We start from the raw sequence: 26941 nt of genomic DNA, 5'->3' as shown, positions 1-26941 counted from the left end.
GCTGAGGCCAATTGTAGCACTCCAACTGTTGGCCTGCTTATGCTCAGCTAACTCAGCACAGACCAGGGATCAAACCTGGGAGCTTTGGATCTGTATGGCTCAGTATGACACAGGTCAGGGCCTTTGCACACTATGACATTGGGATTTCTCACAATGGACAGAGCTTATGTAAAAGGGAGAGATAACCAATTGCCTTAACATAACTCTATTTGTTAGTATGTCTCCAGTGTAAGTACTGTAAAACCTGGTCTATAAGTATTGTGAGCAATCTATTGCCACTTGGGATTAATTTTTTTTTGGGTACAACATTTACGCTGCAACAGATGCATAAAGAAAATCTTGAGTTATAAGGCGTTTATAAAGCGGAAGCTGGGTGGAAAGGGAATTAAAATCGAGCCTCTCTATTAGAGGCTCTGTATTTGCCTCACAGCAAGTTTAACCCGGTTGCTTTTGCTGGCGGCTGACTCAGGCGGGAGCCTCATTAATATATTCTAATCGGGCTCCTGTGACGTACATAGCACCCCGACAGCATTTTATTGGTGTAATGAGTGGGGCGCCCGTCGCAGGCACCCGGCTCAGTAAAACATGTCGGAAAGAAGTGGGTGTCCTACAAGGTACGCCGTAAACCTTCGGACTCCACAAGGAAAGTCTGGGCCTCAGTTTCCCTGGCTCCCAACCACCCCCCCCCCCCCACTTCACACCCGCGAGAGACCCTTGACATTGTGCACTCTCTCTTGGTGACCGACTAAATCCTGATCCTTTATTGGCGCATCGAGATACAGCCCTCACCGCTTACAACGGGCGAGGTGGTGTTAACGCAATTTGCCCGCTATAGGCAACGGACGGTCGAACAAGTAGCAGGGGGCGGCTGTGCGATTTCATGGGACTGAAGAGCTGACCTTTTATCCAACCGAACGGGAGCGAACCGAAGCAGCACGGCAAGGAAAGTGAGAGAAGGAGAAAAACAAACTATTGAGCAGCTGCTCGAGAACCTATGGCTATCGAAAAGGAAAATCTGTTAAAAGAAGAATTCCATGACACAAAGTCTGCCTGAAATAGCTGGTGCGCTTAATACATTATAAGCGGTGCCTTTGTCATTGACACCTATGGTGGTGGCAAATGGTTAGCGTCATTTCCCGATATAGGCGGCTGCTCGTGATAAGCGTCAGCGGTGTAAGTGGTGGGGACAGTATTGGCTCTGCTAGCAGCAAGCGTCGAGCCCAAAGCCAAATTCCTGCACACCAAAAACTGAAAATTGCAGTGTTGTGAATGAACAGTCAAATCGGAATTTTGGCTCTGATTTCGTTTGGACTTTAGGTCTCTTCCTCCTCCCTCTAAAAGAATCTAATAAGCTCCCTTGATGGCTGTTTTTTGATTGCCTGCTTAACTTTTCCAGGTGCAGGTTCTGAAGTTGGTCAGAGACCAGAACTTCCTCCTTCTCTCTTCTGAAGGACTCAACCAAACTTTACAAACTGCACCTGGAAAAATTAAACAGGCAACTGAGTGATTAAGTACTGGAACAACACAGTGAACCTCTCCTCGTTTTCCACAGACATCAACCCAAGGGCTAACACCGTTGATGTTTCGTTGGCAATCATTGAATGTTCGCTCGTAATGAAGGGACGTATCAGGGGGTGACACAGAGAAGGCAAAGATGAATAGGAAATCAAGCTGGATCAGTGGGGAGAAGGTGGGATAAGAAAGAAACTGTGCAAGGACAATGGCGAGAAGGTGAGGTGATAACCAGGGCGAGCCAGGAGAGCAGGGACAAGTGAGCTAAGAACAATTGGATACAGAATTGGCTAAGTGACAGGAAACAGAGAGGGGAGTGGTGAACGGTTGTTTTTCGGACTGGAGAAAGGTATACAGTGGTGTTCCGCAGGGGTCGGTGCTGGGACCACTGCTTTTCTTGATATATATTAATGACTTGGACTTGGGTGTACAGGGCACAATTTCAAAATTTGTAGATGATACAAAACTTGGAAGGGTAGTAAACAGTGAGGAGGATAGTGATAGACTTCAAGAGGATATAGACAGGCTGGTGGCATGGGCAGACACGTGGCAGATGCAATTTAACACAGAAAAATTCAAAGTGATACATTAGTGGTAGGAAGAATGAGGAGAGGCAAAATAAACTAGAGGGTACAACTCTAAAAGGGGTACAGGAACAGAGAGATCTGGGGGTATATATGCACAAATTGTTGAAGGTGGCAGGGCAGGTTGAGAAAGCGGTTAAAAAAGCATACGGGATCCTGGGCTTTATAAATAGAGGCATAAAGTACAAAAGTATGGAAATCATGATGAACCTTAAGAAACACTGGTTCGGCCCCAACTGGAGTATTGTGTCCAGTTCTGGGCGTCGCACTTTAGGAAGGATGTGAAGGCCTTAGAGAGGGTGCAGAGGAGATTTACTAGAATTATTCCAGGGATGAGGGACTTTAGTTACGTGGATCGACTGGAGAAGCTGGGTTTGTTCTCCTTGGAACAGAGACGGTTGTGAGGAGGTTTGATAGAGGTATTCAAAATCATGAAGGGTCTAGACAGAGAGAAACTGTTCCCATTGGCGGAAGGGTCAAGAACCAGAGGACTTAAATTTAAGGTGATTGGCTAAAGAACCAAAGGTGACATGAGGAAAAACTTTTTTACACAGCGTGTGGTTATGATCTGGAATGCACTGCCCGAGGGGGTGATGGAGGCAGATTCAATCATGGCCTTCAAAAGGGAACTGGATAAGTACTTGAAAGGAAAAAAATTGCAGGGGTACGGGGAAAGGGCGGGGGAATGGGACTAGCTGGATTGCTCTTGCATAGAGCTGGCGCAGACTCGATGGGCTGAATGGTCTCCTTCCGTGCTGTAACCTTTCTATGATTCTATGATTCTAAATCGTGCCAGGATAGTTGAGGCAAGGCAGGTTAAGAAGCAGATTGAACTGTTAAAGTTAAAAAAACACAAAGAACTGGGAGTTGCAGAAATTCTACAGCAGCCATGATATTAAAGTATATGAGAGAGCATTAGAAGGAGTGTTTACTGCATTAAATCTTCTGTCTTTTATTCTCATGACTTATTAGGACTCAAAATGGATGAATGAATAAGATCATGAGTCCCATCATTGATTCTCAGCACTCCATATCCTCAATCTGATTTAGCCTATTGGGAGGGGCAGGGGAACATGAGAAGGAAACCCCTCAAATTGCTCTCATTGCTTCCTGGCATCTGGATCAAGGCTTGTATTGGCAGAATGAGGACACCTTGCCTTGGTCAGGTGTGAAGAAGGGGAGAAAATATATAAATTGTTACAAAGTCTATAAATGAAGCAACTCATGACACAAGTTGCTAGCCAACAGCTCCTGCCTGTTTCTATTTACTTGGTGTTGTTATGTGGTGATCTATTATTTGGTATGTCACATGTTTCGCCCTCGGATTATTCTCCTTATTTCTTTAATTTATGGCCCTCTCCTATGCACCAAATATCCATCAATGTCATTCTGTTACCATTCATTGAGAGGGTGGCCTAAGATGAATCATCCTTCGGAGAGAGCCTGAAGGAGTTGGCAGTAGCCCTTGCACCTGGCACCCTTCAGATTGGTGCACTTGACAGGGGGCAGTCAGCAAGGACAGGAATCCAATTCCAGCAGGCCAGCAGCCCTCTCAGGCCCATAACAGCGTTCGGATTTCGGGCCCCAATTCTGGGTGCAGGGCCCTGCAAAAAAACAGGGTTGTACTTGGATAACATTGAGCACAGGCTAATGACCTGAACCCAGATATCTAGGCAGCTTCAGCTTATGTCAGGGAGAGTGCACTTTGGGTGCCCTCCATCTGACGAATGTAAAGGCATAGTGGGGGAGAGGGGAAATTGGCTCTCCAGTGTCATTGTCAGGTCATTTTAACTCAGAAAGAATCATTGAAGAATGACATTATCAGGTTACTGATTACATCATTCTGCAGACACTTAGCAAATGAGATCCTGAGTCACTCTAGATGTAGCACAGTCTGATTTACTTGGTTCATTTACATAAAGATCAGATTATGTCTTTAACTTGGAATCGGTACATTGATTTAATCAGCATTCTTCCTTTGAGCCAATCTAATTGGTTTCTTTTATTGTGAAGATTTGCATATTCAACATGATTTGCAAAATATTCAAATCCAGCTATTGCTTTATTTAATGGACTCTTTAATTCAGTTGGAAGCCAGTCTTACAAAGGATAATTGACTTTCTCATATTTTATTTATACGCTTATAATATTTGCCAATAGTTATGCTTCTTTTCACTATTTATTTGTAAATAAATATATAGGAATAATTTATGTGGGGTTTATGGGGATAATTTATGTGGAGTTTATGGGGTTGATTTATGTGGGGTTTATGGGGATAATTTATGTGGGGTTTATGGGAATAAGTTATGTGGGGTTCCCTGGGGTTTCCACGGCTCTTCTGCCAAAATTATGATGGACGAGTGGGGAAAACTTCCTGTGGAAATCAATCCCCATAATTTCTTTAGTCTGAAAACTACTGTTCTGTATGGTAATATCTGTCACTTTGAAGAGGAGTAGGTAGCACAGTTTGAGTTTATGTTAATTCCAGTGAGTAGATTACTGCAATAGGGTAATTGTGATCCTCTCAGGCACACATCTCTGCACAGATGGAGTATTGGAATGGTACAGCTTCCAGATCGTAGGGTAACATGGTCCCCACAGGAACTGTTCAGAAAAAAAACACCATATCTGTATCCCATCGAAAGTTTTGGGAACTGGAATAGGCCCTTTTGAATGCTCTCACCCATCAATTCATCATATGGTATACCTCTAATCTTCTCTTTCTCCAGAAAGCTTTCATATACACAGAGCTTTACAGTGCTTAAAGTGAATGTCGATGCGTGAAATGAAGATGGCATGGTGGTGAATCACATTCGAGGACCAAAAAATACCACCATGACCAGCTCACCCACTTTGCCACAGGCAGGAGATTTGGGAGGTGAGAATAAACTTAATAATTTCTTGACAAAGAGGCAAAACAGAAATTCCAGGCTCAAATCACAATATTCTCCACTACTTTTGCCATTGTTCTACATGAGTGGTTAATCCAAATTGTTAGGGTGCACAGTAACCAAACAGGGGCAGGGTTGATGGGCCAAATGACCACTCTCTCATTCAATGCTGCTCATCATTGCACCACATTAAGAATTCCTCTATCAGATGATTACAGTGCATTATTCAGAGAGGAAGCCTTATCTAACCTTCATTGCCATTCAGAGCATTAACTCAACACCATCCCCTAATTATTTTGTGTGGAGAACTTGAGACAAATGTCGAGGGGTACATCTAACAAACTCACATTTTACGTAGGTTAGGCAGCTTCTTGAAGATGCCTGTTGCCTCCAGGATGGTCAGTTCATTGTCATTCAACCGCCTGAACCACAAAAAAGAAGAGACAATTAAAGGGGGTTAACACTTGGTAACGTACCAACAGCTTGTGAGGAAAACACCAAGAGGAAGAGACACCAATTATAAACAGACCTATAGATCAAACATCAGTGTATAATGGGTGAAAGAAACAATCTGTAGGTTTCTGACCTTGCACAGTAAACCCTGGGTAAGATACAAGAAAAAAGCCATTCAACCCCATCAGCATTGTTTTGGTTCATGTTTGGTCCTACTCGTTCAGATTGTTTTCGTCATTTTCTAACTTACACTCAAACTGGTAACCATTTGATCCCAGTTGAATCAGGAATCTGTCCCACTCCCTTTACAAGAAAGCTTGCATTCACTGCACTTGATGCCAGTTGCCTCCATAATTCAACCAAATCTAAGTGTGATGTAGTTACACCTTAAGTTACATTCAGCTTGAACAAATGGGGAGCAGGGCAGGAAGGAGTTAGTCCTATTCTCTGAGGGGAGTCACTTTCACCCTATTCCCAAAATTCAATCTCTGCTCTCAGTTATTGTTCTTTCCAATTACCTCCACTTTTTGCCCATTCCTTTCCTGAAGGCTGTGATTCAGGCTGGGGTATGGTTTTATGGGTGCTGGCAGCCTAAGTGGTCACTCTTTTCATATGCAAGCCTGGATAACAAAGGTTGGCAGGATATTTTACCACGAAGGGTATCACACCCTGCCCTCATCCAGTGTCCGTGCACATGAACTTTCCAGCACAGGTTACGGAAACTGAAATCTCGGATGTTTTTTCCCCTCGCCAGGCCGAGGATATGCAGGCGACTGTAGCATTCCTGACATTCCTGGCTAACTGAGAATTGAACCAGTGATCAATACCACACGAAGCAATGCATTTACCCACTCAGCTATTGGAGCTCATATTTCAAGAGTGCGGGTGATATTATATTCAATTTAATTCTGTCCCTTAACCTAATAATATTTCAATAATCTTAGTTCCTTTCCACCTACAAAAACCCAAGGCATCCCTCGTCAGAGGTGGCACGTCATGTTATACAGTTGTCTCTTGGTTAGGCGGGTGAAACTTCAGTCTCTGTGTTTGCGGTTGATCTCGCAGTCAGACTTACAGTTCAGTGGTGTATTCTGGGAGATGACTGGGTATTCTGGTGAGCTTCTGGTTGGAGCAATCCACGACTGTGCCCTCACAGCGACATTTCTCGGGGCAAACCAGGTCCATGAAGCAGTCACCGCTTAGCTTGGTTCGGTAGTCCTCTGACCCTGTTCACAATACCGATCACAGCTAATTAGGAATATTAATGATAATGTCCCTCTTCGCTCTTTAAATTTGATTTGATGTAACCTTTAACTATATTTACACACAAGAGAAATGGTTAAAGAGCATCAACCCAGGTTGGCGTGGCGGCACATTGTGTTAAGAGTGCCAATAAGCTGCGAGATGGATTGTGATTGACATCCATGATTGGCCAGATGGCGAGTTCCCAATCTCATACGAGAAATGATGGACAGGTAAAGACCTACTGGTCAATCCAACCCGTGCCACAACTGATCCCATCTCAGTGGTGCTGTGACTCCACTCCAGGTGGTGCTTCCTTGAAGGAGAGTAAAAATTGGCTGGAGCATTCCCACAGACTGCACTTGTGTGCTTCTTGGCAGCTGTTTATGGGATGGCATTGAGAAAGATTGCTCTTCTATTGTTCAACACATTGACTGTCAGGAGGCAGTGATCAGAAACTAGAATCCTGGCTTGATACCTCGACCGTTGTGGTGTTGATTTAGATTGAGTATCAGTAGAGGATTAAAAAAGGATGATTAAGACATGAGGAGGCACAGACCTCCTCTTAAATGCTCACAGCCTGGCCCCGTTCCCTAGGGTTACTCAGTTGAACTATACTTAGAGTAGTGTAGTGGCTATGATCCTGGATTAGCAGCCCAGAGGCTGTGAGTTCAAATCCCACCATGGTAAGTTTAAATGGAATGCCTCTCTGAATGGCACACAAGAAACTCAACACTGTCCAGGACAGAGCAGTTTGCTTGATCAGCACCCACTACTGGACTCAACATCCACCCGCTCCAGTGCCAGTGCACTGTAGCTGCAGTATGAACTGTCTGGAGGATGCACTGTAGTAAGTTACCAACCTACTTTGACAGCACCTCCCAGCACCGTAACCTCTACCACTAAAAACAAGCCAGGTCTGCTCATGTTCATTTACTGCAAGAGCAGTAATATCATGGGAACATTATCAATTACCTTCAAGTTCCACTCCAAGTCACACACGATCTTGACTTGGATGTGTATCGCCGTTCTTCATTGTCGCTGGGTTAATATCCTGGAATTCCCTACCTAACACCCTTGTGGGAGCACCATCACCACAAGGACTGCAGCAGTTTAAGGAGAAGGCTCACCACCATCTTCTCAGGGCAACTAGAGATGGGCAATAAGTGCGGCCTAACCCAGTATTACCCACATCACAAAAACAAAAAACAAAGTTGTGAAATTGAATTCAATAAATCTGGTAATTTTTGGGTTGGCAGCAGAAAAAAAATGACTGTGAGTACTGTTTTTATAAAAACCCAACTGATGTCCTTCAGGGAAGGGAACCTGCCATCCCTGTCTGTCTGGCCTACATGTGACTCCAGTCCCACATTATGTGATTGACCTGTAATACTCTCCGAAGTGGTCTTGCGAGCCGCTCGGTTGTAAAAACAATTGTTCAATTCAAGAAGGCGGCTATCTACCTACTCAGAGCAACAGGGGAAGGGCAATGAATGCCACCTTCCAGCATCGCCCATATCCCAAAAAAAACAAATTAAAATAAACAGTGCCAGGTCTGCTTACATTCAATTACTGGAAATATATCTTACATCGTTAATAAAACTATCCCACAGCACGTGCTATTCTGTTTTGATGTGGGTCCTTGCACCACACCCCCAATCCCTCCGATCACTTTGTAACACATGCTTTACTCACAGAAATTTAATTTATGTTTTCATTCCAAATACATGCATTTCATTTCAGTAACATACACAGTGGTGAAGCATTTTTTAAACCTTTAATACTAAAGTTCACAGCACACTGAGATATCAGCGTTGATGTGGTTTAACAGTCTGGCACCTGTGACATTGGTAATCTTGTTTCCATGGTATTTATATTAATGAGTGATTTCTTTTCTTTTTTGTATTGAACATCAATTGTGCAATTTATTGCAGTGAAAGTACTTAGTGTAATACTGAAATACTGTTCAGAAATCGGCTAGCTGTGCACTCCCCATTTGTGGCAGCGGTGTCTGTGCATCTATCTGTTTATAGCCTTCATGTCTCTCTGTAACGTTTGAGTTGGCAGTACAAAAGTTACAGGGTGAGATTCAAGGGTATAGGGGGAGAGTCAAAGGTTATGCAGGGCCAAGGGTGAATACCCCTTCTTCGCAAATCCCAATTTGATCACAAGTGATAGGCTGACCCCACAACAGTGTATCACTATCGGTGTTTGACTGAGCCTATGATTGCACAGGCTCATCATTCATTGTGTGACCTACGGAGCCCACAATAGTATAAACCTGTTCAACGTGACTTTTACAGGTACAAGGCAAGCATTTGATAAAATGCTTCTGATATTAGAGGTCACACTTGATAACATACATCAGGGATAAAAATTGCAAGATCAAGAAGCTAGCTACAGGAGACCTTGTCCAGCTGCTTCAGGACTAACACATTGTCAACCTTACTCACAGTTACACCTGCTGCAGTGGTTTGCAGCCCAGTCCTCTGACACATATTCACACTGTCCTTTGCCCTGAGTGTGTTTCTTAGGCCCTGAGAGAGCTGCAATTCTTTTCCTCCAAAACTGATCAATTTAAATAAAATTTTCCTTCCATTTTGTCCGTTAATTTGTTCTCCTGCCTTCTAGGTTTCCCTAACCAGGGTTTTCCACTTACACGCTTGACAGGGCTGTGATTTTCCTCCCATTTGTTTTAATGGGTGGAAAATTGAAGGCGGGGGAGCACAGAGACGGAAAACCCCGGCTTTTGTGTTGCTCGCATTCCCCAGCTAATAGGTCTGTGTGACATTTTGCCAAGTTTCCACCAATTCCACTTTTGAGGTGTTTTTTTGGGAGGTGTAGGACTTCCACCGGGCCTTTACAAATTTCCCTGAACATCCTAGATGAGGTCAGGAGTTCACTGTTTGGGGACTCTTGGGAGAAAGCCCTTATGCTGCCAGTCATAGTGCCATAGCGCAAAAGGCTATCAATTCACTGCAACACTGGACTACATCATAAATAACCGTGCGGCATAGAGATTAAACAAAAACATGGAAGTGCTTTCCAAACCCACTGTAAAGAGTTCACATTTTAGTGTCTGGAAGGATAGCTGTCAAGCGTGTAAGTGGAAAACCCTGGTTAGGGAAACCTGGAAGGCAGGAGAACAAATTAACGGACAAAATGGAAGGAAAATTTTAATTAAATTGATCAGTTTTGGAGGAAAAGAATTGCAGCTCTCTCAGGGCCTAAGAAACACACTCAGGGCAAAGGACAGTGTGAATATGTGTCAGAGGACTGGGCTGCAAACCACTGCGGAAGGATGACTGACATTTGGCGTTACAAAACTTCCAACCATTGTTTCAAAATGGAGGAGGAGGTCAGCGTGGGGGTTGGAGTTCGAACAGCATGGAAAGAGGCGAGTTCTACTCTGCAAGTGAGGAATTCCTGATCTCATCCGTGAAACTGTGAGAAGGTGCCCAGCGAAGGCTAAGTGCTTCTTCACAGGGAGAGTTACCCATGGTCACTATCTGAAATATCCGTGTAGCTAATTACACAGTTGGTTTGCTATAGGCTTGAGATCAGATCTCCAGTAACCTCCCTCCCACTCCCACCCCCACCCCTCCCTCCAATAATCCAGCATGGGAACTTCAATGGAACAGAAGAAAACAGAAAAGAATAAATGCACACACATTAAGCTTATCACTTCACATATTAAGACTCTCCAGAAAGAAAGAAAATGAATGATTTCTCTACAAGTGAGTAATCACCCAAATTCATGATGTTTCTACAAGGGTGGACTCCTGTATTTTTTCACCATCTGGACTATTTTAATCTACATTCATTCACCTGGTGATCCTTGTCCCTCCAGTCACCACTGTCCTTTCATTCAGACACTCAGTATTATTTAACATTTTTTTTCACTTTTAACAGCTGAGAGGAGCCGAGCCGAGCGGAGGGAGCGTCCGATAAAAGGCGGGATTTCAGAGCGCTGAGAACAGCTGAGAGGAGCCGAGCCGAGCGGAGGGAGCGTCCGATAAAAGGCGGGATTTCAGAGCGCTGAGAACAGCTGAGAGGAGCCGAGCCGAGCGGAGGGAGCGTCCGATAAAAGGAGGGATTTCAGAGCGCTGAGAACAGCTGAGAGGAGCCGAGCCGAGCGGAGCTGCGACCGAGTTCGAAGTGACGTCAGGAATCAGATCGGGACGCGACACAGGGGAGGCACCTGATTGGTGAGTAGGTTCAGGTGAGTATTTCTACTTATCGACAGTAACTGAAGTAAAAAGAAAGGGAAGGTCTGCAGGTCTTTTCGGAAGTAGCGTTTATTTTTTAGTCAATCAAGGTCCCTCGTGTAATTAACATTCTCTAAATTGAGAACAATTTAAAGGAGTAAACTCCTTAAAGTTAGTGGTAAGTAGTTTTTCTTTCCTTTTTTTTCCTCTTGACTTTGGAGTTGTTCTTAAGCTAATTTAAGGGTTAAGTCATGGCAGGAGATCCCAGGGCCGTGTCATGTTCCTCTTGTGGGATGTGGGAATTCAGGGCTCCTTCCTGTATCCCTGATTCCTTCACCTGCGGGAAGTGTGTCCAGCTGCAGCTATTGTTTGACCGCTTGACGGCTCTGGAGCTGCGGATGGACTCACTTTGGAGCATCCGCGATGCTGAGAAAGTCGTGGATAGCACGTTCAGTGAGTTGGTCACACCGCAGATAAAAATTACTGAGGGAGATAGTAAATGGGTGACCAACAGACAGAGGAAGAGTAGGAAGGCAGTGCAGGGGTCCCCTGCGGTCATCTCCCTCCAAAACAGGTATACCGTTTTGGATACTGTTGGGGGAGATGGCTCACCAGGGGAAGGTGGCAGTGGCCAGGTTCATGGCACCGTGGCTGGCTCTGCTGCACAGGAGGGCAGGAAAAAGAGTGGCAGAGCTATAGTGATAGGGACTCGATTGTAAGGGGAATAGACAGGCGTTTCTGCGGACGCAACCGAGACTCCAGGATGGTATGTTGCCTCCCTGGTGCAAGGGTCAAGGCTGTCTCGGAGCGGCTGCAGGACATTCTGGAGGGGGAGGGTGAACAGCCAGTTGTCGTGGTGCATATAGGCACCAACGATATAGGTAAAAAACAGGATGAGGTCCTACAAGCTGAATTTAGGGAGTTAGGAGTTAAACTAAAGAGTAGGACCTCAAAGGTCGTAATCTCAGGATTGCTACCAGTGCCACGGGTTAGTCAGAGTAGGAATGACAGGATAGCCAAGATGAATACGTGGCTTGAGAGATGGTGCAAGAGGGAGGGATTCAAATTCCTGGGCCATTGGAACCGGTTCTGGGGGAGGTGGGACCAGTACAAATTGGACGGTCTGCATCTGGGCAGGACTGGAACCAATGTCCTAGGGGGAGTGTTTGCCAGTGCTGTTGGGGAGGGTTTAAACTAATGTGGCAGGGGGATGGGAACCGATGCAGGAAGTCAGTGGGAAATAAAGTGGTGACAGAAACAAAAGGCAGTAAGGGAGAGTGCACAGAACATGACCGGACAGATGGTCTGAGAAAGCAGGGCAAAGACCAAGGGAAGTCTAGATTAAACTGCATTTATTTCAATGCAAGAAGTCTGATGGGCAAGGCAGATGAACTCAGGGCATGGATGGGTACATGGGACTGGGATGTTATAGCTATTACTGAAACATGGATAAGGGAGGGGCAGGACTGGCAGCTCAATGTTCCAGGGTACAGATGCTATAGGAAAGATAGAGCAGGAGGTAAGAGAGGAGGGGGAGTTGCGTTCTTGATTAGGGAGAACATCACGGCAGTAGTGAGAGGGGATATATCCGAGGGTTCGCCCACTGAGTCCATATGGGTAGAACTGAAAAATAAGAAGGGAGAGATCACTTTGATCGGATTGTGCTACAGACCCCCAAATAGTCAACGGGAAATTGAGGAGCAAATATGTAAGGAGATTACAGACAGCTGCAAGAAAAATAGGGTGGTAATAGTAGGGGACTTTAACTTTCCCAACATTGACTGGGACAGCCATAGCATTAGGGGCTTGGATGGAGAGAAATTTGTTGAGTGTATTCAGGAGGAATTTCTCATTCAGTATGTGGATGGCCCGACTAGAGAGGGGGCAAAACTTGACCTCCTCTTGGGAAATAAGGAAGGGCAGGTGACAGAAGTGTTAGTGAGGGATCACTTTGGGACCAGTGATCATAATTCCATTAGTTTCAAGATAGCTATGGAGAAGGATATGTCTGGCCCAAAAGTTAAAATTCTAAATTGGGGAAAGGCCAATTTTGATGGTATTAGACAGGAACTTTCAGAAGTTGATTGGGAGAGTCTGTTGGCAGGCAAAGGGACGTCTGGTAAGTGGGAGGCTTTCAAAAGTGTGTTAACCAGGGTTCAGGGTAAGCACATTCCTTATAAAGTGAAGGGCAAGGCTGGTAGAAGTAGGGAACCTTGGATGACTCGGGAGATTGAGGCACTAGTCAAAAAGAAGAAGGAGGCATATGACATGCATAGGCAGCTGGGATCAAGTGGATCCCTTGAAGAGTATAGAGATTGCCGGAGTAGAGTTAAGAGAGAAATCAGGAGGGCAAAAAGGGGATATGAGATTGCTTTGGCAGATCAGGCAAAGGTGAATCCAAAGAGCTTCTACAAATACATAAAGGGCAAAAGGGTAACTAGGGAGAGAGTAGGGCCTCTTAAGGATCAACAAGGTCATCTATGTGCGGAACCACAAGAGATGGGTGAGATCCTGAATGAATATTTCACATCGGTATTTACGGTTGAGAAAGGCATGGATGTTAGGGAACTTGGGGAAATAAATAGTGATGTCTTGAGGAGTGTACATATTACAGAGAGGGAGGTGCTGGAAGTCTTAACGCGCATCAAGGTAGATAAATCTCCGGGACCTGATGAAATGTATCCCAGGACGTTATGGGAGGTTAGGGAGGAAATTGTGTGTCCCCTAGCAGAGATATTTGAATCATCCACCGCTACAGGTGAGGTGCCTGAAGATTGGAGGGTAGCAAATGTTGTGCCTTTGTTTAAGAAGGGCGGCAGGGAAAAGCCTGGGAACTACAGACCAGTGAGCCTGACATCTGTAGTGGGTAAGTTGTTAGAGGGTATTCTGAGGGACAGGATCTACAGGCATTTGGAGAGGCAGGGACTAATTAGGAACAGTCAGCATGGTTTTGTGAGAGGAAAATCATGTCTCACGAATTTGATTGAGTTTTTTGAAGGGGTAACCAAGAAGATAGATGAGGGCTGTGCAGTAGACGTGGTCTACATGGACTTCAGCAAAGCATTTGACAAGGTACCGCAAGGTAGGTTGTTACATAAGGTTAAATCTCATGGGATCCAAGGTGAGGTAGCCAATTGGATACAAAATTGGCTTGACGACAGAAGACAGAGGGTGGTTGTAGAGGGTTGTTTTTCAAACTGGATGCCTGTGTCCAGCGGTGTGCCTCAGGGATCGGTGCTGGGTCCGCTGTTATTTGTTATTTATATTAATGATTTGGATGAGAATTTAGGAGGCATGGTTAGTAAGTTTGCAGATGACACCAAGATTGGTGGCATTGTGGACAGTGAAGAAGGTTATCTAGGATTGCAACGGGATCTTGATAAATTGGGCCAGTGGGCCGATGAATGGCAGATGGAGTTTAATTTAGATAAATGTGAGGTGATGCATTTTGGTAGATCGAATCGGGCCAGGACCTACTCCGTTAATGGTAGGGCGTTGGGGAGAGTTATAGAACAAAGAGATCTGGGAGTACAGATTCATAGCTCCTTGAAAGTGGAGTCACAGGTGGATAGGGTGGTGAAGAAGGCATTCAGCATGCTTGGTTTCATTGGTCAGAACATTGAATGCAGGAGTTGGGATGTCTTGTTGAAGTTGTACAGGGCATTGGTGAGGCCACACTTGGAGTACTGTGTACAGTTCTGGTCACCCTATTATAGAAAGGATATTATTAAACTAGAAAGAGTGCAGAAAAGATTTACGAGGATGCTACCGGGACTTGATGGTTTGACTTACAGGGAGAGGTTAGACAGACTGGGACTTTTTTCCCTGGAGAGTAGGAGGTTAAGGGGAGATCTTATAGAAGTCTATAAAATAATGAGGGGCATAGATAAGGTCGATAGTCAAAATCTTTTCCCAAAGGTAGGGGAGTCTATAACGAGGGGGCACAGATTTAAGGTGAGAGGGGAGAGATACAAAAGGGTCCAGAGGGGCAATTTTTTCACTCAAAGGGTGGTGAGTGTCTGGAACGAGCTGCCAGAGGCAGTAGTAGAGGCGGGTACAATTTTGTCTTTTAAAAAGCATTTGGACAGTTACATGGGTAAGATGGGTATCGAGGGATATGGGCCAAGTGCAGGCAATTGGGACTAGCTTAGTGGTATAAACTGGGCGACATGGACATGTTGGGCCGAAGGGCCTGTTTCCATGTTGTAACTTCTATGATTCTATGATTCTATGATTCTATGAATTACTTTTTGTGTTCCTTAATAGAATGCATATTCAACTTATTTTCATCCAGTGCCATAATCAAGGTCTTCCATGGGTTATACAGGAGATAAGGCTCCTTCTACATTGCTCCAAGAAAGTGCCTACATTTCAATATCAGAAGAGTGCCTCCTCTACTGCACCAATACGACATTTCCATTTCCAACATTAGCCTTTGCCTGAGCGTGATTGTCAATTTATTTGCAAGTACTGACTAATTCAGTGGATTTTTTTTTAACTGTGTCAATAAGGATCGGGGTTGGACTGCTCAAACACATTTTGCTTAGGACCTGAACAGCTAACAGAGAAGAGACTTTTATCACTTTAGTCTGGGCTACATTTAAACCCAGCTCCCAGAGATGAAGGGGCAACGTACCAATGCATTATATCACTTGGGAACATATGAACAGGAGTAGGCCATTCAGTCCCTCAAGCCTGTTCCGCCATATAATTTGATCATGGCTGATCTGTACCTTCCTGCCTTTGGTCCATATCCCCTGATCCCCTTACCTAACAAAAATCTATTGATCTCAGTCTGAAATTTTCAATTGACCCAGCACCCACAGCCTTTTGGAGGAGCAAGTTTCAGATTTCCACTACCCTTTGTGTGAAAAAGTGCTTCCTGATGTCACTCCTGTATGGTCTAGCTCTAATTTTAAGATTGTGCCCCCCCTTGTTCTGGATTCCCCTGCCAGAGGAAATAGTTTCTCTGCATCCACCCTATCAAATCCCTTTATCATTTTAAACACTCGATTAGATCACCCTCAACCTTCTAATCGCGAGGGAATACAAGACAATTTAATGCAACTTGTCCTCATAATATAACTCTTTAAGCCCTGGTATCATTCTGGTGAATCTGCGCTATAGGTCCAGGCCAATATATCTTTCTTAAGGTTGGGTGCCCAAAACTGATCGCAGTACTCCAGATGGGGTCTGACCAAGGGGGAATGGAGCTCTACTAATTTCAGGTGCTCGGTGTCAACTGAAGCATCACTTCCTCGCTCTTGTATTCCAGCCCCCTTGAGATAAAGGCCAACATTCCGTTAGCCTTTTTGATTATTTTTTGTCCCTGTGCACTAGCTTTTAGTGACCTGTGCACACGAACACCCCACAAATCTCTTTGTTCCTCCAGTGCTCCTAATCTCTCACCGTTAAAAAAAAGTTCCAATTTGTCTTTCTCAGATCCAAAGTGAATGACCTCACACTTCCCCACATTGAACTCCTTCTGCCATAGTTTTGCCCACTCACTTAGTCCAGATTGACCAACTTGAACCAGAGAGAAAAAATGGCTTACAAATACGACCAACATGGAAAGAATCAGCAGGCTATTGGCGCAGGAAATATGGAGGGAAAAACTCTGCTTCTGTGCTCCCAGATGAAAGGGATGGAAAATCACTGGCTGGGAGTACACAATTTCATGTTATGCACTCGTGGCAAAACTTGGAGCGCCGAAGCTGATTTTTTTTACCCCCCAGTTGTTACGTTTTGGAGACTTGGAACGTGTGAGGTCATTGTTCTTCCAAACCATGCAGGGTATAGACAACAGCTGCAGTAATGCTAGATCCAATGGTGTCTGTTATATTGGCTAGTCAGAACTTCAAGACAGAATGAATTTGAGTAATTATTTGTTATGCTCATCAGGTGAGAGATGTTAATACTGGGGAATGGAGCTCTACTAATTTCAGGTGCTCGGTGTCAACATCAAACCAATTCATGTCCACAGCTAAATACAGAGTAAAGCGCCCTCTGCTCTGCCTCAGTCCCAACCTCAGAACACCAGAGTGATATTTCTACCATTCCCCACACCAGCCATCCTGCAGCGTCACTCCGTAACATTGCCAATTAGTGTCAAATTAGGGGCAGTTATCGGTGTGGGCCCAGGCCTACAATGATCTGGATTGAGACCGCCCAAACAGTTTACAACCAGCAGTTAGAGGAGGCTTTCACCCCATCAGTCTGGGCCTGAATTGAACCCAGGTTCCAGAAATGAAGTCTAACCCACTTTTCTGGGTGGAGTAGAAACACATAAAATGTTTAAAGTCCTAAATACATTGTGGACTCCATCTCTTCCGAAAAGCAAAGCATCTCTCAACTATTGCAAAAGGAAAGGTACAACCTAGTGCAGGTGCAAGCACCTCAGAAGTAGTGCAGAAATAACCAACTGTGATCCAGCACAGGTATAAGCACCTCTGATCTAGTGCATGAACAACCAACTCGCATCTGGTACAGGAACAACCAACTCTGACCTAGTACTGGTAAAAGCACTTCTGATCTAGTGCACAAACAACCAACTCGCATCTGGTACAGGTAAAATCAGCTCTGATCCAGTATAGATACAAGGGCATCTGCTCTACTGCATGAATAACTAGCTCTGATCTAGTACAAGTACAAGGACATCTGATCTAGTATTAAACAACTGCCTCTGATCTGTTACAGGTACAACCTGATCTGATTTAGTGCAGGAACAACCCAGATACTTTACACAGCCAAAATCATTCCCCATCATTCTGGGTGCAGTGGCTGATGGTGTTTGAATGTCTTGTGTAGAAGGACAGTCATCCAAGCAACAGCTTTGGCTCAGAGAATGTTCCTCGGACAGCAGAAGCAGCGTGTGAAACTGTTGCAGGTATTCCTGTGAATGATTAGGAATTAAGAGCGAAGAAGAAAATAATTATGTCTAGTTTTGGTCACCACACATGATGATTGATATTGAGGCCCTGGACAAGGTACAGAGGAGGGCAACCAAAATCATATCCAGTCTCGGGGCTCTTAACTATCAAAATAAGCTCCAGGAGTTCGGGCTATTTTCGTGAGAGAAACAAACAGTTAGGTTAGATATGATTGAGGTTTTTAAAATTCTTTTCAGTTGTATCGATTATTTGAGATGGATGGGGGAATGATTATAAAATACTTAAGCAAATGCTGGGAAGCGTTTCTGTCCATGGGAAGTCATCGCCCTCTGGAGGCATGCAGTGGTTATAGATTCCCTGTAGTCCTTCAAAAGAAAACTGGGCAAGTTCCAGAGTGGAGAACATTTCAAGTTATAAAAGGTAGGTTGCAAGGTAGCTGGAAATAGGGAATCTTATAAGTTACCACAGTCACCTTGTTTGATTGCCTTGGGGGGGTCGGAGAGGAATTTCCCAGAACACTTTTTTCCAAATTGGCCACAGATTTTTTCACCTCTCCCAGGAGATTGTATGACTGGGAGGGGAAGTGGCAAGTTGAGGGTGCATGAGGCTGCACCATCTGGATGGGGCAGACTTAATGGACCAGTTGATCTTTTCCCATCCTTTCTCATACATTCTTTTGTTTGCATGAAAAGTTAACATCTCCCAACTTGCCGATCCCAATTTCTGCTTCTTTCAGTCCAATCTTGAGTGGCAGTGGCCGTCATCATAGAAATGCTCACAGCCCATACTACTGTAGTGTGACTGCATCAGAGCAGATGCATGAGGAGAAAATGAAGAGAAAAACTGATTTGAAAATGTTGCTTTTCTTATTTTTATATAAATACATGACTTATCCAGCACTGTTTGAGTTCTGAGCTCTTTGACCACCTCCCCACCCCCGCCCCATCTCCATTAATACCACCATTAGTTGTGCTTACGATAAAACCATAGCAACTGTTGCTATGGTGCAGAGGAGTTAGAGAAAAGGCAAGCATTGAGCATTCTTTGAACTACTTGGGGAGCACCAATATCAAGTAGCTTTGAGTCACATCTCAGATCTTTGAAATTTTTGCCCTTCCCTCAGTAAACGTCATTAGCATCCTCAGCTTGTTGGAGTGAGGTAGGAGGGGCTTGACATGCTGCAGAAAGACACGAGGCGTACCATGGTGCTTGACGAAACCATGTTTTACTCATAGCTTGGAACCACATGGTTAGATCAAGCACAACAGAACACCTCGCCTAGAATCAGAGCCAGTGTTAGGCAACGCCAAGGAGAGCAGAAAGGCAAGAGAGAACGAAGAAGGCTGGTGAGCACAATCTGGAAGCTCGGCTGGCAGTCAATGATTTATCCATGCAAAAAAAAACACTACCGCGCCAAATCATCCAATTAGAACAAGCTGTTAACTAGCAACACCAGGCAGGAGGACTCCACTGTCGATATAAGGCCAGGTAGAAATTATAGATTACCTGGTTCAGTGATGAAATTCATAACTAGTTAGTGGATAGAAAGGACTGAGAAAACTATTAATAAACATTAACTCTAAAGCTCAAAGGAGCCTTGTTGTAGACATATATCCATGCCTGGATATTTCACATTATCAGCTTATATGAGTCAATCTTGCTCTGTTGATCTGCAAAAATCAGGCAAAGTATGTGCTCTAGGAACTCATTGTTCCATACGCAGCTGTTACAAGCCTCTTGCTAAACATAAGGTCAGGCAAAGTAATTAGTTAACAGCCTATGATACCCGAGTACTATGAAGCCACCTCCCCCTCCCGGCCCATGGGAAGAACCATTTTATTGATCGCCACGAGTTTGTAAATGTAACATGGAGCCACTTTAAATGAAGCTGCTTTCAGGAATCTGATACGCTTCATAACAACAACTTGCATTTATATAACACCTGTAACGTAGTGAAATGTCCCAAGGCCCTTCACAGGGGCAGAATCAGAGGAAAAAAACTGACACCAAGCCAAAGAAGGAGACATTAGGACAGGTGACCAAAAGCTTGGTCAGCTGTATCTCACCCAAGTGACCATCAACAACATTAGCTCTTGCCAGCTAGCCCATTCGCCTTCTCATATCTCTTCATTGCATAGGATTTCAAGATCCCAAATCAGGACTCACACGGTTCCCAATATCCTACTGACAGTACAACTTAAAGGGCCTGATGCTGTCTTGCAGATATTACAACAAACGCTATTTTGCATTTGATCATCCCCCATTGCTCACACTCCTCTCCCCCGCCTCACCTCGCCAGTGACAGCTGCCAGCAAGTAAATAAAGTCCTGATCACCGACACCTTCTCCTGAGAGTTAGTGTAGAGAAGCAACACCTATTCTTAACGAACCACGAGCTACTACAGGCCTCACTAAAGCTTGATACACAACAAAACGTTAAAAATCCATTTTAGCAACAGCTAAAACCACCTGCTCTTGTCCAGAGTCAAGCACATGACCAATTAATTTGTGCAGGACAATTATAACTTATTGGATTTGATGGAGACAAATCACAGGCTCAGGGAATTTATTGGAGATTTCACGTCACAAATGATGTGTTAAGAATACTAAGCAGTACGCAGCAGAACCTCTGACGTTCCCCTGCAGACATGTAGCATCTTACACTGATCACACTGCGTTACTGGGTTTATTTCATGAGTCTGAAAGCATCAGAACTAAGAGGCCCTTCTCCAGGCCTGCCAAGTGTCCTCCATTCAGGGTAGGGTTGCCAACCCTCCAGGAGTGTCCTGGAGACTCCAGGAATTAAAGATTAATTGCCTGGACACTGCTGCGAGCAAACCAGGGAGAAAAGTCATAGTGGCATTAAATGAAATGTGTGTTTTTATTTTCATTTTCTTTGAACACTTTTGTCTATTAGTTACAAAAATATTGGTGATGGGAAAAAAGGCTGTTTGAGTGACAGTCAAGAATCATCCAATTGGGTAAAGAGTCTGTTTGCTTTCCAATGGACTATGGGAAGGCGCTGCTCCATGAGGATGGACATGTCAGGTGACCAACGGCAGGAATGGGGGTGGGGTAGCTGGAGGTGAGAGGTCATGTCCAACCAGAGATGGCAACCGTGATTCAGGGGGAGGAGTCTCATGCGGGAGATTACGATCTCCTGTTCCCCTGCCTCAGGATCGTGATCTCACAGCTGCACTTGCCACAAGTCCGTGTAATTTATCTTGCTTTCTCTCATTCATACAAATGGATGCTTCTGGTGTGCGGCTCGCAAATGGAAATAGCACAGCTAAAATCTGTCTGACGCTGACAGCTCCGACTTCTCAGAACTATTAAAGCAGTCCATGTTCAATTCTGTGATGTCAATTTGCTTCACTCTTTCTGAATTAGCAGGTTAGAAATGAGCAGGTGATGGAAATGAGATGAATTGGATGGTAAGTGCCTATCGATGGCGAGAGAATCTGTCATGAAGCTGTTGAATTTCCTTTGGAATTCACTTGGCTTTTTATTCCAGTAAGGACAGATAGCAGTGCCAAATTTTACTTTGTGTTGTCATCAAACTGGCCTTCTTTGAAAAATAAATTGTATTTTTAAAACTTACATGTATGGAAAAGTCACAATGCTAGTAAAGGTCACGAGGGGTTCACAAATCCATGCGGAAGGGTATGTAGGCAACTGTGTACAGTTTAATAGCATATCCCTCACATTAACAATCTGATATAATACACCCTTACTGTAACACTCCCTGATATAACACAACCCCTCACTGTAACACTGATAGTTTTATATTATATAGTGTTAAAGTGACAAGTGCACTCATTTTTGGTGGTTATCTCATTAATAAAGTAACCACATGAAGCAGTCTCCTTATTACAGGTTTAGGTTAAAGACAGTATTAGAGGGTTAACTCAATGTGAAGTCTACAAAATTCCAAATTCAGACCAACAATATCTCAATTAGTTACGTAATCAGCAGCAATGAACAGTATCTTAAAACTACAGCACGGCGATGCATTCATCGTTGCCATGCCGTGACTGATATTGCACTCGAGATAATCCAAAATTGCCACATTATAGAAAGAGCAACAACAGTACAATTGGATTTCGCCAAGATACTCTCAGAGGCTTATAAATGGATTGTTGTTTTTAAGCACGGAACGTGGGAGTACAATCTGTTCAGGAGCAATGCTTTGGGGACTGTTTAATTAGGCAAATGGTGAAAATTAATGCTACAAAAACAGCTGGGTTGATCATGTGATTGGTGGCTGGACAGTCGCCATTGGAAACGTTAACACAAAATCCAAAATAAACTACAGTGTCCCGTCCATCTGTTTGTGTTTGTATCACTGTCTGCATTTAAGACTAATACCTAGAAGATCTCACCTAACGCAAGACATTTGGCAAACCGTTAAGAACAACAAAATATAAACCGGCCAACTTTTCAGTCAAATTTGGATTCCGATAGAGTTAAAATTTGATTCCACTTTAAAGGTGGCACAGTATTTGGGGACACAGGGCTCTCTTCAGAAGGGTTGGGTTAATTCCAAATCTTGAGCTCCAGCAATGGTGGAGTCCCATTCAGAGGTCTCCAGGCTCAGAGATTTGACAGTTTAAATTGTAGAGTGCTGAACTTTGATTAGGAGGGGCCAACCTTCAGCCCCAGGTTTGACAGCATGAGTTGTAGCGTGCTGGACTCCAATTCAAAGAGGCCCATATGAATGCCAATTAGAGTTCTGGCCTTCCCTTCAGGTGGGCCTGAATTCAAATTTCATCCTTGACTTACATTTCATCTCAACTGCTCTCAGTGGACAAGTTTCATCAATATTCATTCCGGCTGTTATAACCAAAACATTTTGTACAAATGAAAATCCCAGAAACCTGTTGTCATGGACCACCATGCATCAGCTTTTTACTTTGATTTTGGGGTATGACAGGGAAAATGGCATCAGACTGAAAACACATTACCTTGTATGTACATTTTTTTTTAAAAAGGGACAGCTGTGGAGGACCCAAAGTGATCCAAATTGGACCAAAGTTGAATATTTGATTATAAACTCCACATGGTTCAGTTTTAGTCAATGTGGCTTTGCAACTCACTCCACTAAGGAGAACAATTCCAGCTTCTCTAGTCTCTCCAGGTAACTGAAATCCCTCAACCCTGGTATCATTCTGATCAATCACCTTCGCACCCTCTCCAAGGCCTTGACATCCTTCCTAAAGTGTGGTGCCCAGAATTTTTTTTTATTCATTCATGGAATATGGGCATCACTGGCAAGGCCAGCATTTAAAACCCATCCCTAATTGCCCTTGAGAAGGTGGTGGTGAGCCGCCTTCTTGAACTGCTGCAGTCCGTGTGGTGAAGGTTCTCCCACAGTGCTGTTAGGAAGGGAGTTCCAGGATTTTGGCCCAGCGACGATGAAGGAACAGCGATATATTTGCAAATCAGGTGTGTGACTTGGAGGGGAACGTGCAGGTGCTGTTGTTCCCATGTGCCTGCTGCCCTTGTCCTTCTAGGTGGTAGAGGTCGTGGGTTTGGGAGGTGCTGTCGAAGAAGCCTTGGCGAGTTGCTGCAGTGAATCCTGTGGATGGTACACACTGCAGCCACAGTGCGCCAGTGGTGAAGGGAGTGAATGTTTAGGGTGGTGGATGGGATGCCAATCAAGCAGGCTGCTTTGTCCTGGATGGTGTCGAACTTCTTGAGTGTTGTTGGAGCTGCACTCATCCAGGCAAGTGGACAGTATTCCATCACACTCCTGACTTGTGCCTTGTTGATGGTGGAAAGGCTTTGGGGAGTCAGGAGGTGAGTCATTCGCCACAAAATACCCAGCCTCTGACCTGCTCTTGTAGCCAATTGAACACAATACTCCAGCTGAGGCCCAACCAGTGATTTATAACAGTTTAGCATAACTTCCTTGCTTTTGTACTCTATAACTAATGGCATCATTTAATGGTATGATGTGTCAATCCATGAGTTGTTTGTCAGTTTCTTTATATTTCTGTTTTGTGACTAGCCACTAGAGCAAAGGGATTGTACCATTTTGGTTTTGTTTTATGGGGATAGCAGAGCTGGATGAAATGGCATCATAGTTAGAAGACTCTCAATTATTACCAGTGTAGTGATGTTTGATTTTCCATCCTATAAGAACAACAATAACTTGCATTTAGGAACATACAAATTGGAGTAGGCCATTCAGCCCCTCGAGCCTGTTCTGTCACTCAATGAGATCATGGCTGATTTGTATCCTAACTCCATATGCCCGCCTTGGCTAGCAAAAAACTAGCAATCTCAGATTTAAAATTATGGATTGAGCTAGCATCTACTACTTTTTGTGGGAGAGAGTTCCACATTTCTACCACCCTCCAGAATGGCCTGGCTCTGTTTTTAAGGTTATGTCTGCTTGTCCTAGACTCCCCACTAGCAGAAAAGGTTTCTCTATCTACCCTCCGGATTCCTTTCAAATCCTAAAAACCTCAATCAAATCACATCTTAAACTTCTATATTCCAGGGAATACAAGCCAGGTAAATGTAATCTCTCCTCATAATTTAACCCTTGGAGGCCTGGTAACGTTCTTTGTAATTTTATGCTCCGGGCAACACTACTTACTATGCCACCAATCTTTGTGACATTGGCAAACTTGAAAATATGGCTCTCTATTGTCTTATCTAAGTCATTAATAAATATAATGAATAATTGAGGCCCCAGCACAGACCCTTGTGGGACACCACCAGTTACTTCCTTCCAATTGGAGTACATACCCATTATCCCTACTCTCCATCTTTTACCGCCTAACCAATCTCCTAACCAGGTCAATACTTTGCCCTCAATTCCATGAGCTTTAATTTTAGATAACAATCTCTTATTTGGAACCTTATCAAATGCCTTTTGAAGTCCACATAAACTAAATCCGTAGACATTCCCTTGTCTACAACTTTAGTTACTGCCTCAAAAAATTCAATTTGGTTCATTAGACATGACCTACCCTTTCCAATTTGTCTCTCTCCAATCAGCTCAAATTTCTCTAAGTGCTCAGTCACTCTGTCCTTAATTATAATTTCTCCACAACAGATGTTAGACTAACAGGTCTATAATTTCCTGGTTTCTCTCTCTCACCTTTCTTAAATAATGGAGTTACATTTGCAATTTTCCTACCTAAAGGGATAATTCCTGAATTGAGAGCGCTTTGGAAGATTATGGCTAAAGCATCTGAAATTTCCTCACCTACATCCTTTAAAACCCTGGGTAGAAACAGTGCCCTTAATGTAAAAAAAATGTCACAAAGCATGGGAAAAATGGACACCACACAAAGGAGGAGAGATCAAAAATAAAAACAGAAAATGCTGGAAAAGCTCAGCAATGAGGCAGCATCTGTGGAGAAAGAAACAGAGTTAATGTTTCAGGTCAAAGATCTTTCGTCAGAACTGGAAGATGTTAAAGTTTTTAAGCAAGTTCAGAGCCAGGGGAAGGGTGGGGGGAGGAAAGAACAAAAGGGAAGGTCTGAGAGAAGGAGGAGAGATCAAGATGGATGACCAAAAGCTTGGTCAAAGAGGTCGGTTTTAAGAATGGTCTTAAAGAAGGAAAGGAAGGTACGGAGGCAAAGTGGTTTAAAAGAGGCAATTCGAGAAAGTGTTACCTATTTGACTGAACACAGCTGCCAATGGTGAGGCAAAGGGAGGGGTGATTGCACTAAAGTCTGGAATCAGAGGAGCTGGGTGCTCAGGGAAGTGTTATAGGACTGGATCATGTTTGAGTAAGGGAGAGCCGCCTGTAGGGATTTAAAGACACTAGAATCCTGTAAAATAGAAAAGGAACGTGCCTCTGCACAAACTAACTAACAATAACTCAGTGGGTAAATTCACTGTGTGGTGTGAACCCTAAAGACCAGCAAGGTCCCAGTTTTCAATTGAGTTAGTCAATGTCATTTGGTGGTACCACAATTAGATTCAATGTTTCTGGGCTAGGGAATGGGAAATATTCTCCATGATTCCTGCTCTCGATTGCTCTTCAGTGACCCCTACCAAAAGTGCATGTGCATAGATGCAGAGTGAGGACAGGGTAGGGCTCAGCTGTGATGACCCATCCCAGTTGAATAGCCTACAAACCCTCAATGCCTCGGCTCACACCTGAAGAATAGCCCTTTGGTGTGGTGTGGAAGGGCTGGCAGTACCACTGGAACAATACCTAGCATGAGTTAGTGCTTTCAGGAGAGGAGGGATATGAAAAGCAAAATCAGGGGAAAACTGGATGAGAAAACGGCAACTACTGCCAATCCAGCTCTAAAATACAACACATTGGAATGGACAAATATTCATTTGATACCAAGACCAACATTTGGTTGCATGTCCACCTTCTATCTCTTTGGTCTTAATCATATTGACATGCGCCAGCCCTGCTTTTTTTCTTCCCTCAAACACTTCAAAATATTTCTCTCCTTCTTTGGTTCACCTTTCTCTCCCTTAGCCCACGCTGTCAAATCATACCTTAATATAAGCAACTGAGCAGCCTTTCAAGTCTCAGTAAGTTCAGCCTTAAGAGTCTTCTAATTCCATTTCCATTTCCAAACTAAGAACTCCACCTCAAAATTGTGAATGGGACCGTGTTGTCTGACCTCGGGTGATTTCACTGATGTGTCCGATGCTCCCCCTTGCCTTGCCACAGTCCCTAGTGTCCTGTATGTCCTCTTTCCATATAAGGTGCAATGCAGGACAACAAAAGAACGGTCGGGCTCTATTTGCCTTATGTTTGTACTCACATTGCCTGGGAATTGGGATGCATAACTGGGGAAGAAAAAATTCTACTCCAGCTGCTATGTAACAAGTTGCCAACATGAGCCACAATTGTCTCTAGCAAAGGAATCAACTTTCCAAATTCACATGGACAACAAGGGTCCTTAGAACATAGTGCAAACTGGGCAATATGTAAGCAACCCGTCACTTCTTCCAGACCCCTCTCAGTTTTCTCCTCTTACTTCTGGGTACAGTTCCACCATCCTTTGGTACCTTAACCAACTGCTGTGGCCAATATCCCTACTCCTGGTTATTATCCAGATGTAGAGAACAAAACAAATCTTGACTGTGAATGACGTAGACTAACGCTCACCATGTTAGAGGAGCTGACTAAGAGCAGTACAGGCTGCATTGGCGATGAAGAAAAGTAAGTGTCTC

The 26941-nt window shown here is 44.0% G+C and overlaps 1 protein-coding gene across 1 annotated transcript in view; it reads right to left on the bottom strand.

Moving 5' to 3' along the window:
* Positions 1–26941, bottom strand: part of LOC137332578 (slit homolog 3 protein-like) — a 612265-nt gene that overhangs the window by 89457 nt on the left and 495867 nt on the right. The window contains exons 15-16 of the mRNA XM_067996507.1: positions 6516–6666; positions 5335–5409 (exon numbers count right to left, since the gene is read on the bottom strand). Coding sequence (XP_067852608.1) covers positions 5335–5409; positions 6516–6666 — 226 coding nt within the window. The remainder of the gene's footprint in view (positions 1–5334; positions 5410–6515; positions 6667–26941) is intronic.

Source organism: Heptranchias perlo, chromosome 14, assembly GCF_035084215.1.
Source record: "Heptranchias perlo isolate sHepPer1 chromosome 14, sHepPer1.hap1, whole genome shotgun sequence".
NCBI lineage: Eukaryota > Metazoa > Chordata > Chondrichthyes > Hexanchiformes > Hexanchidae > Heptranchias > Heptranchias perlo.
This window is presented reverse-complemented; position numbering and strand designations above follow the sequence as displayed.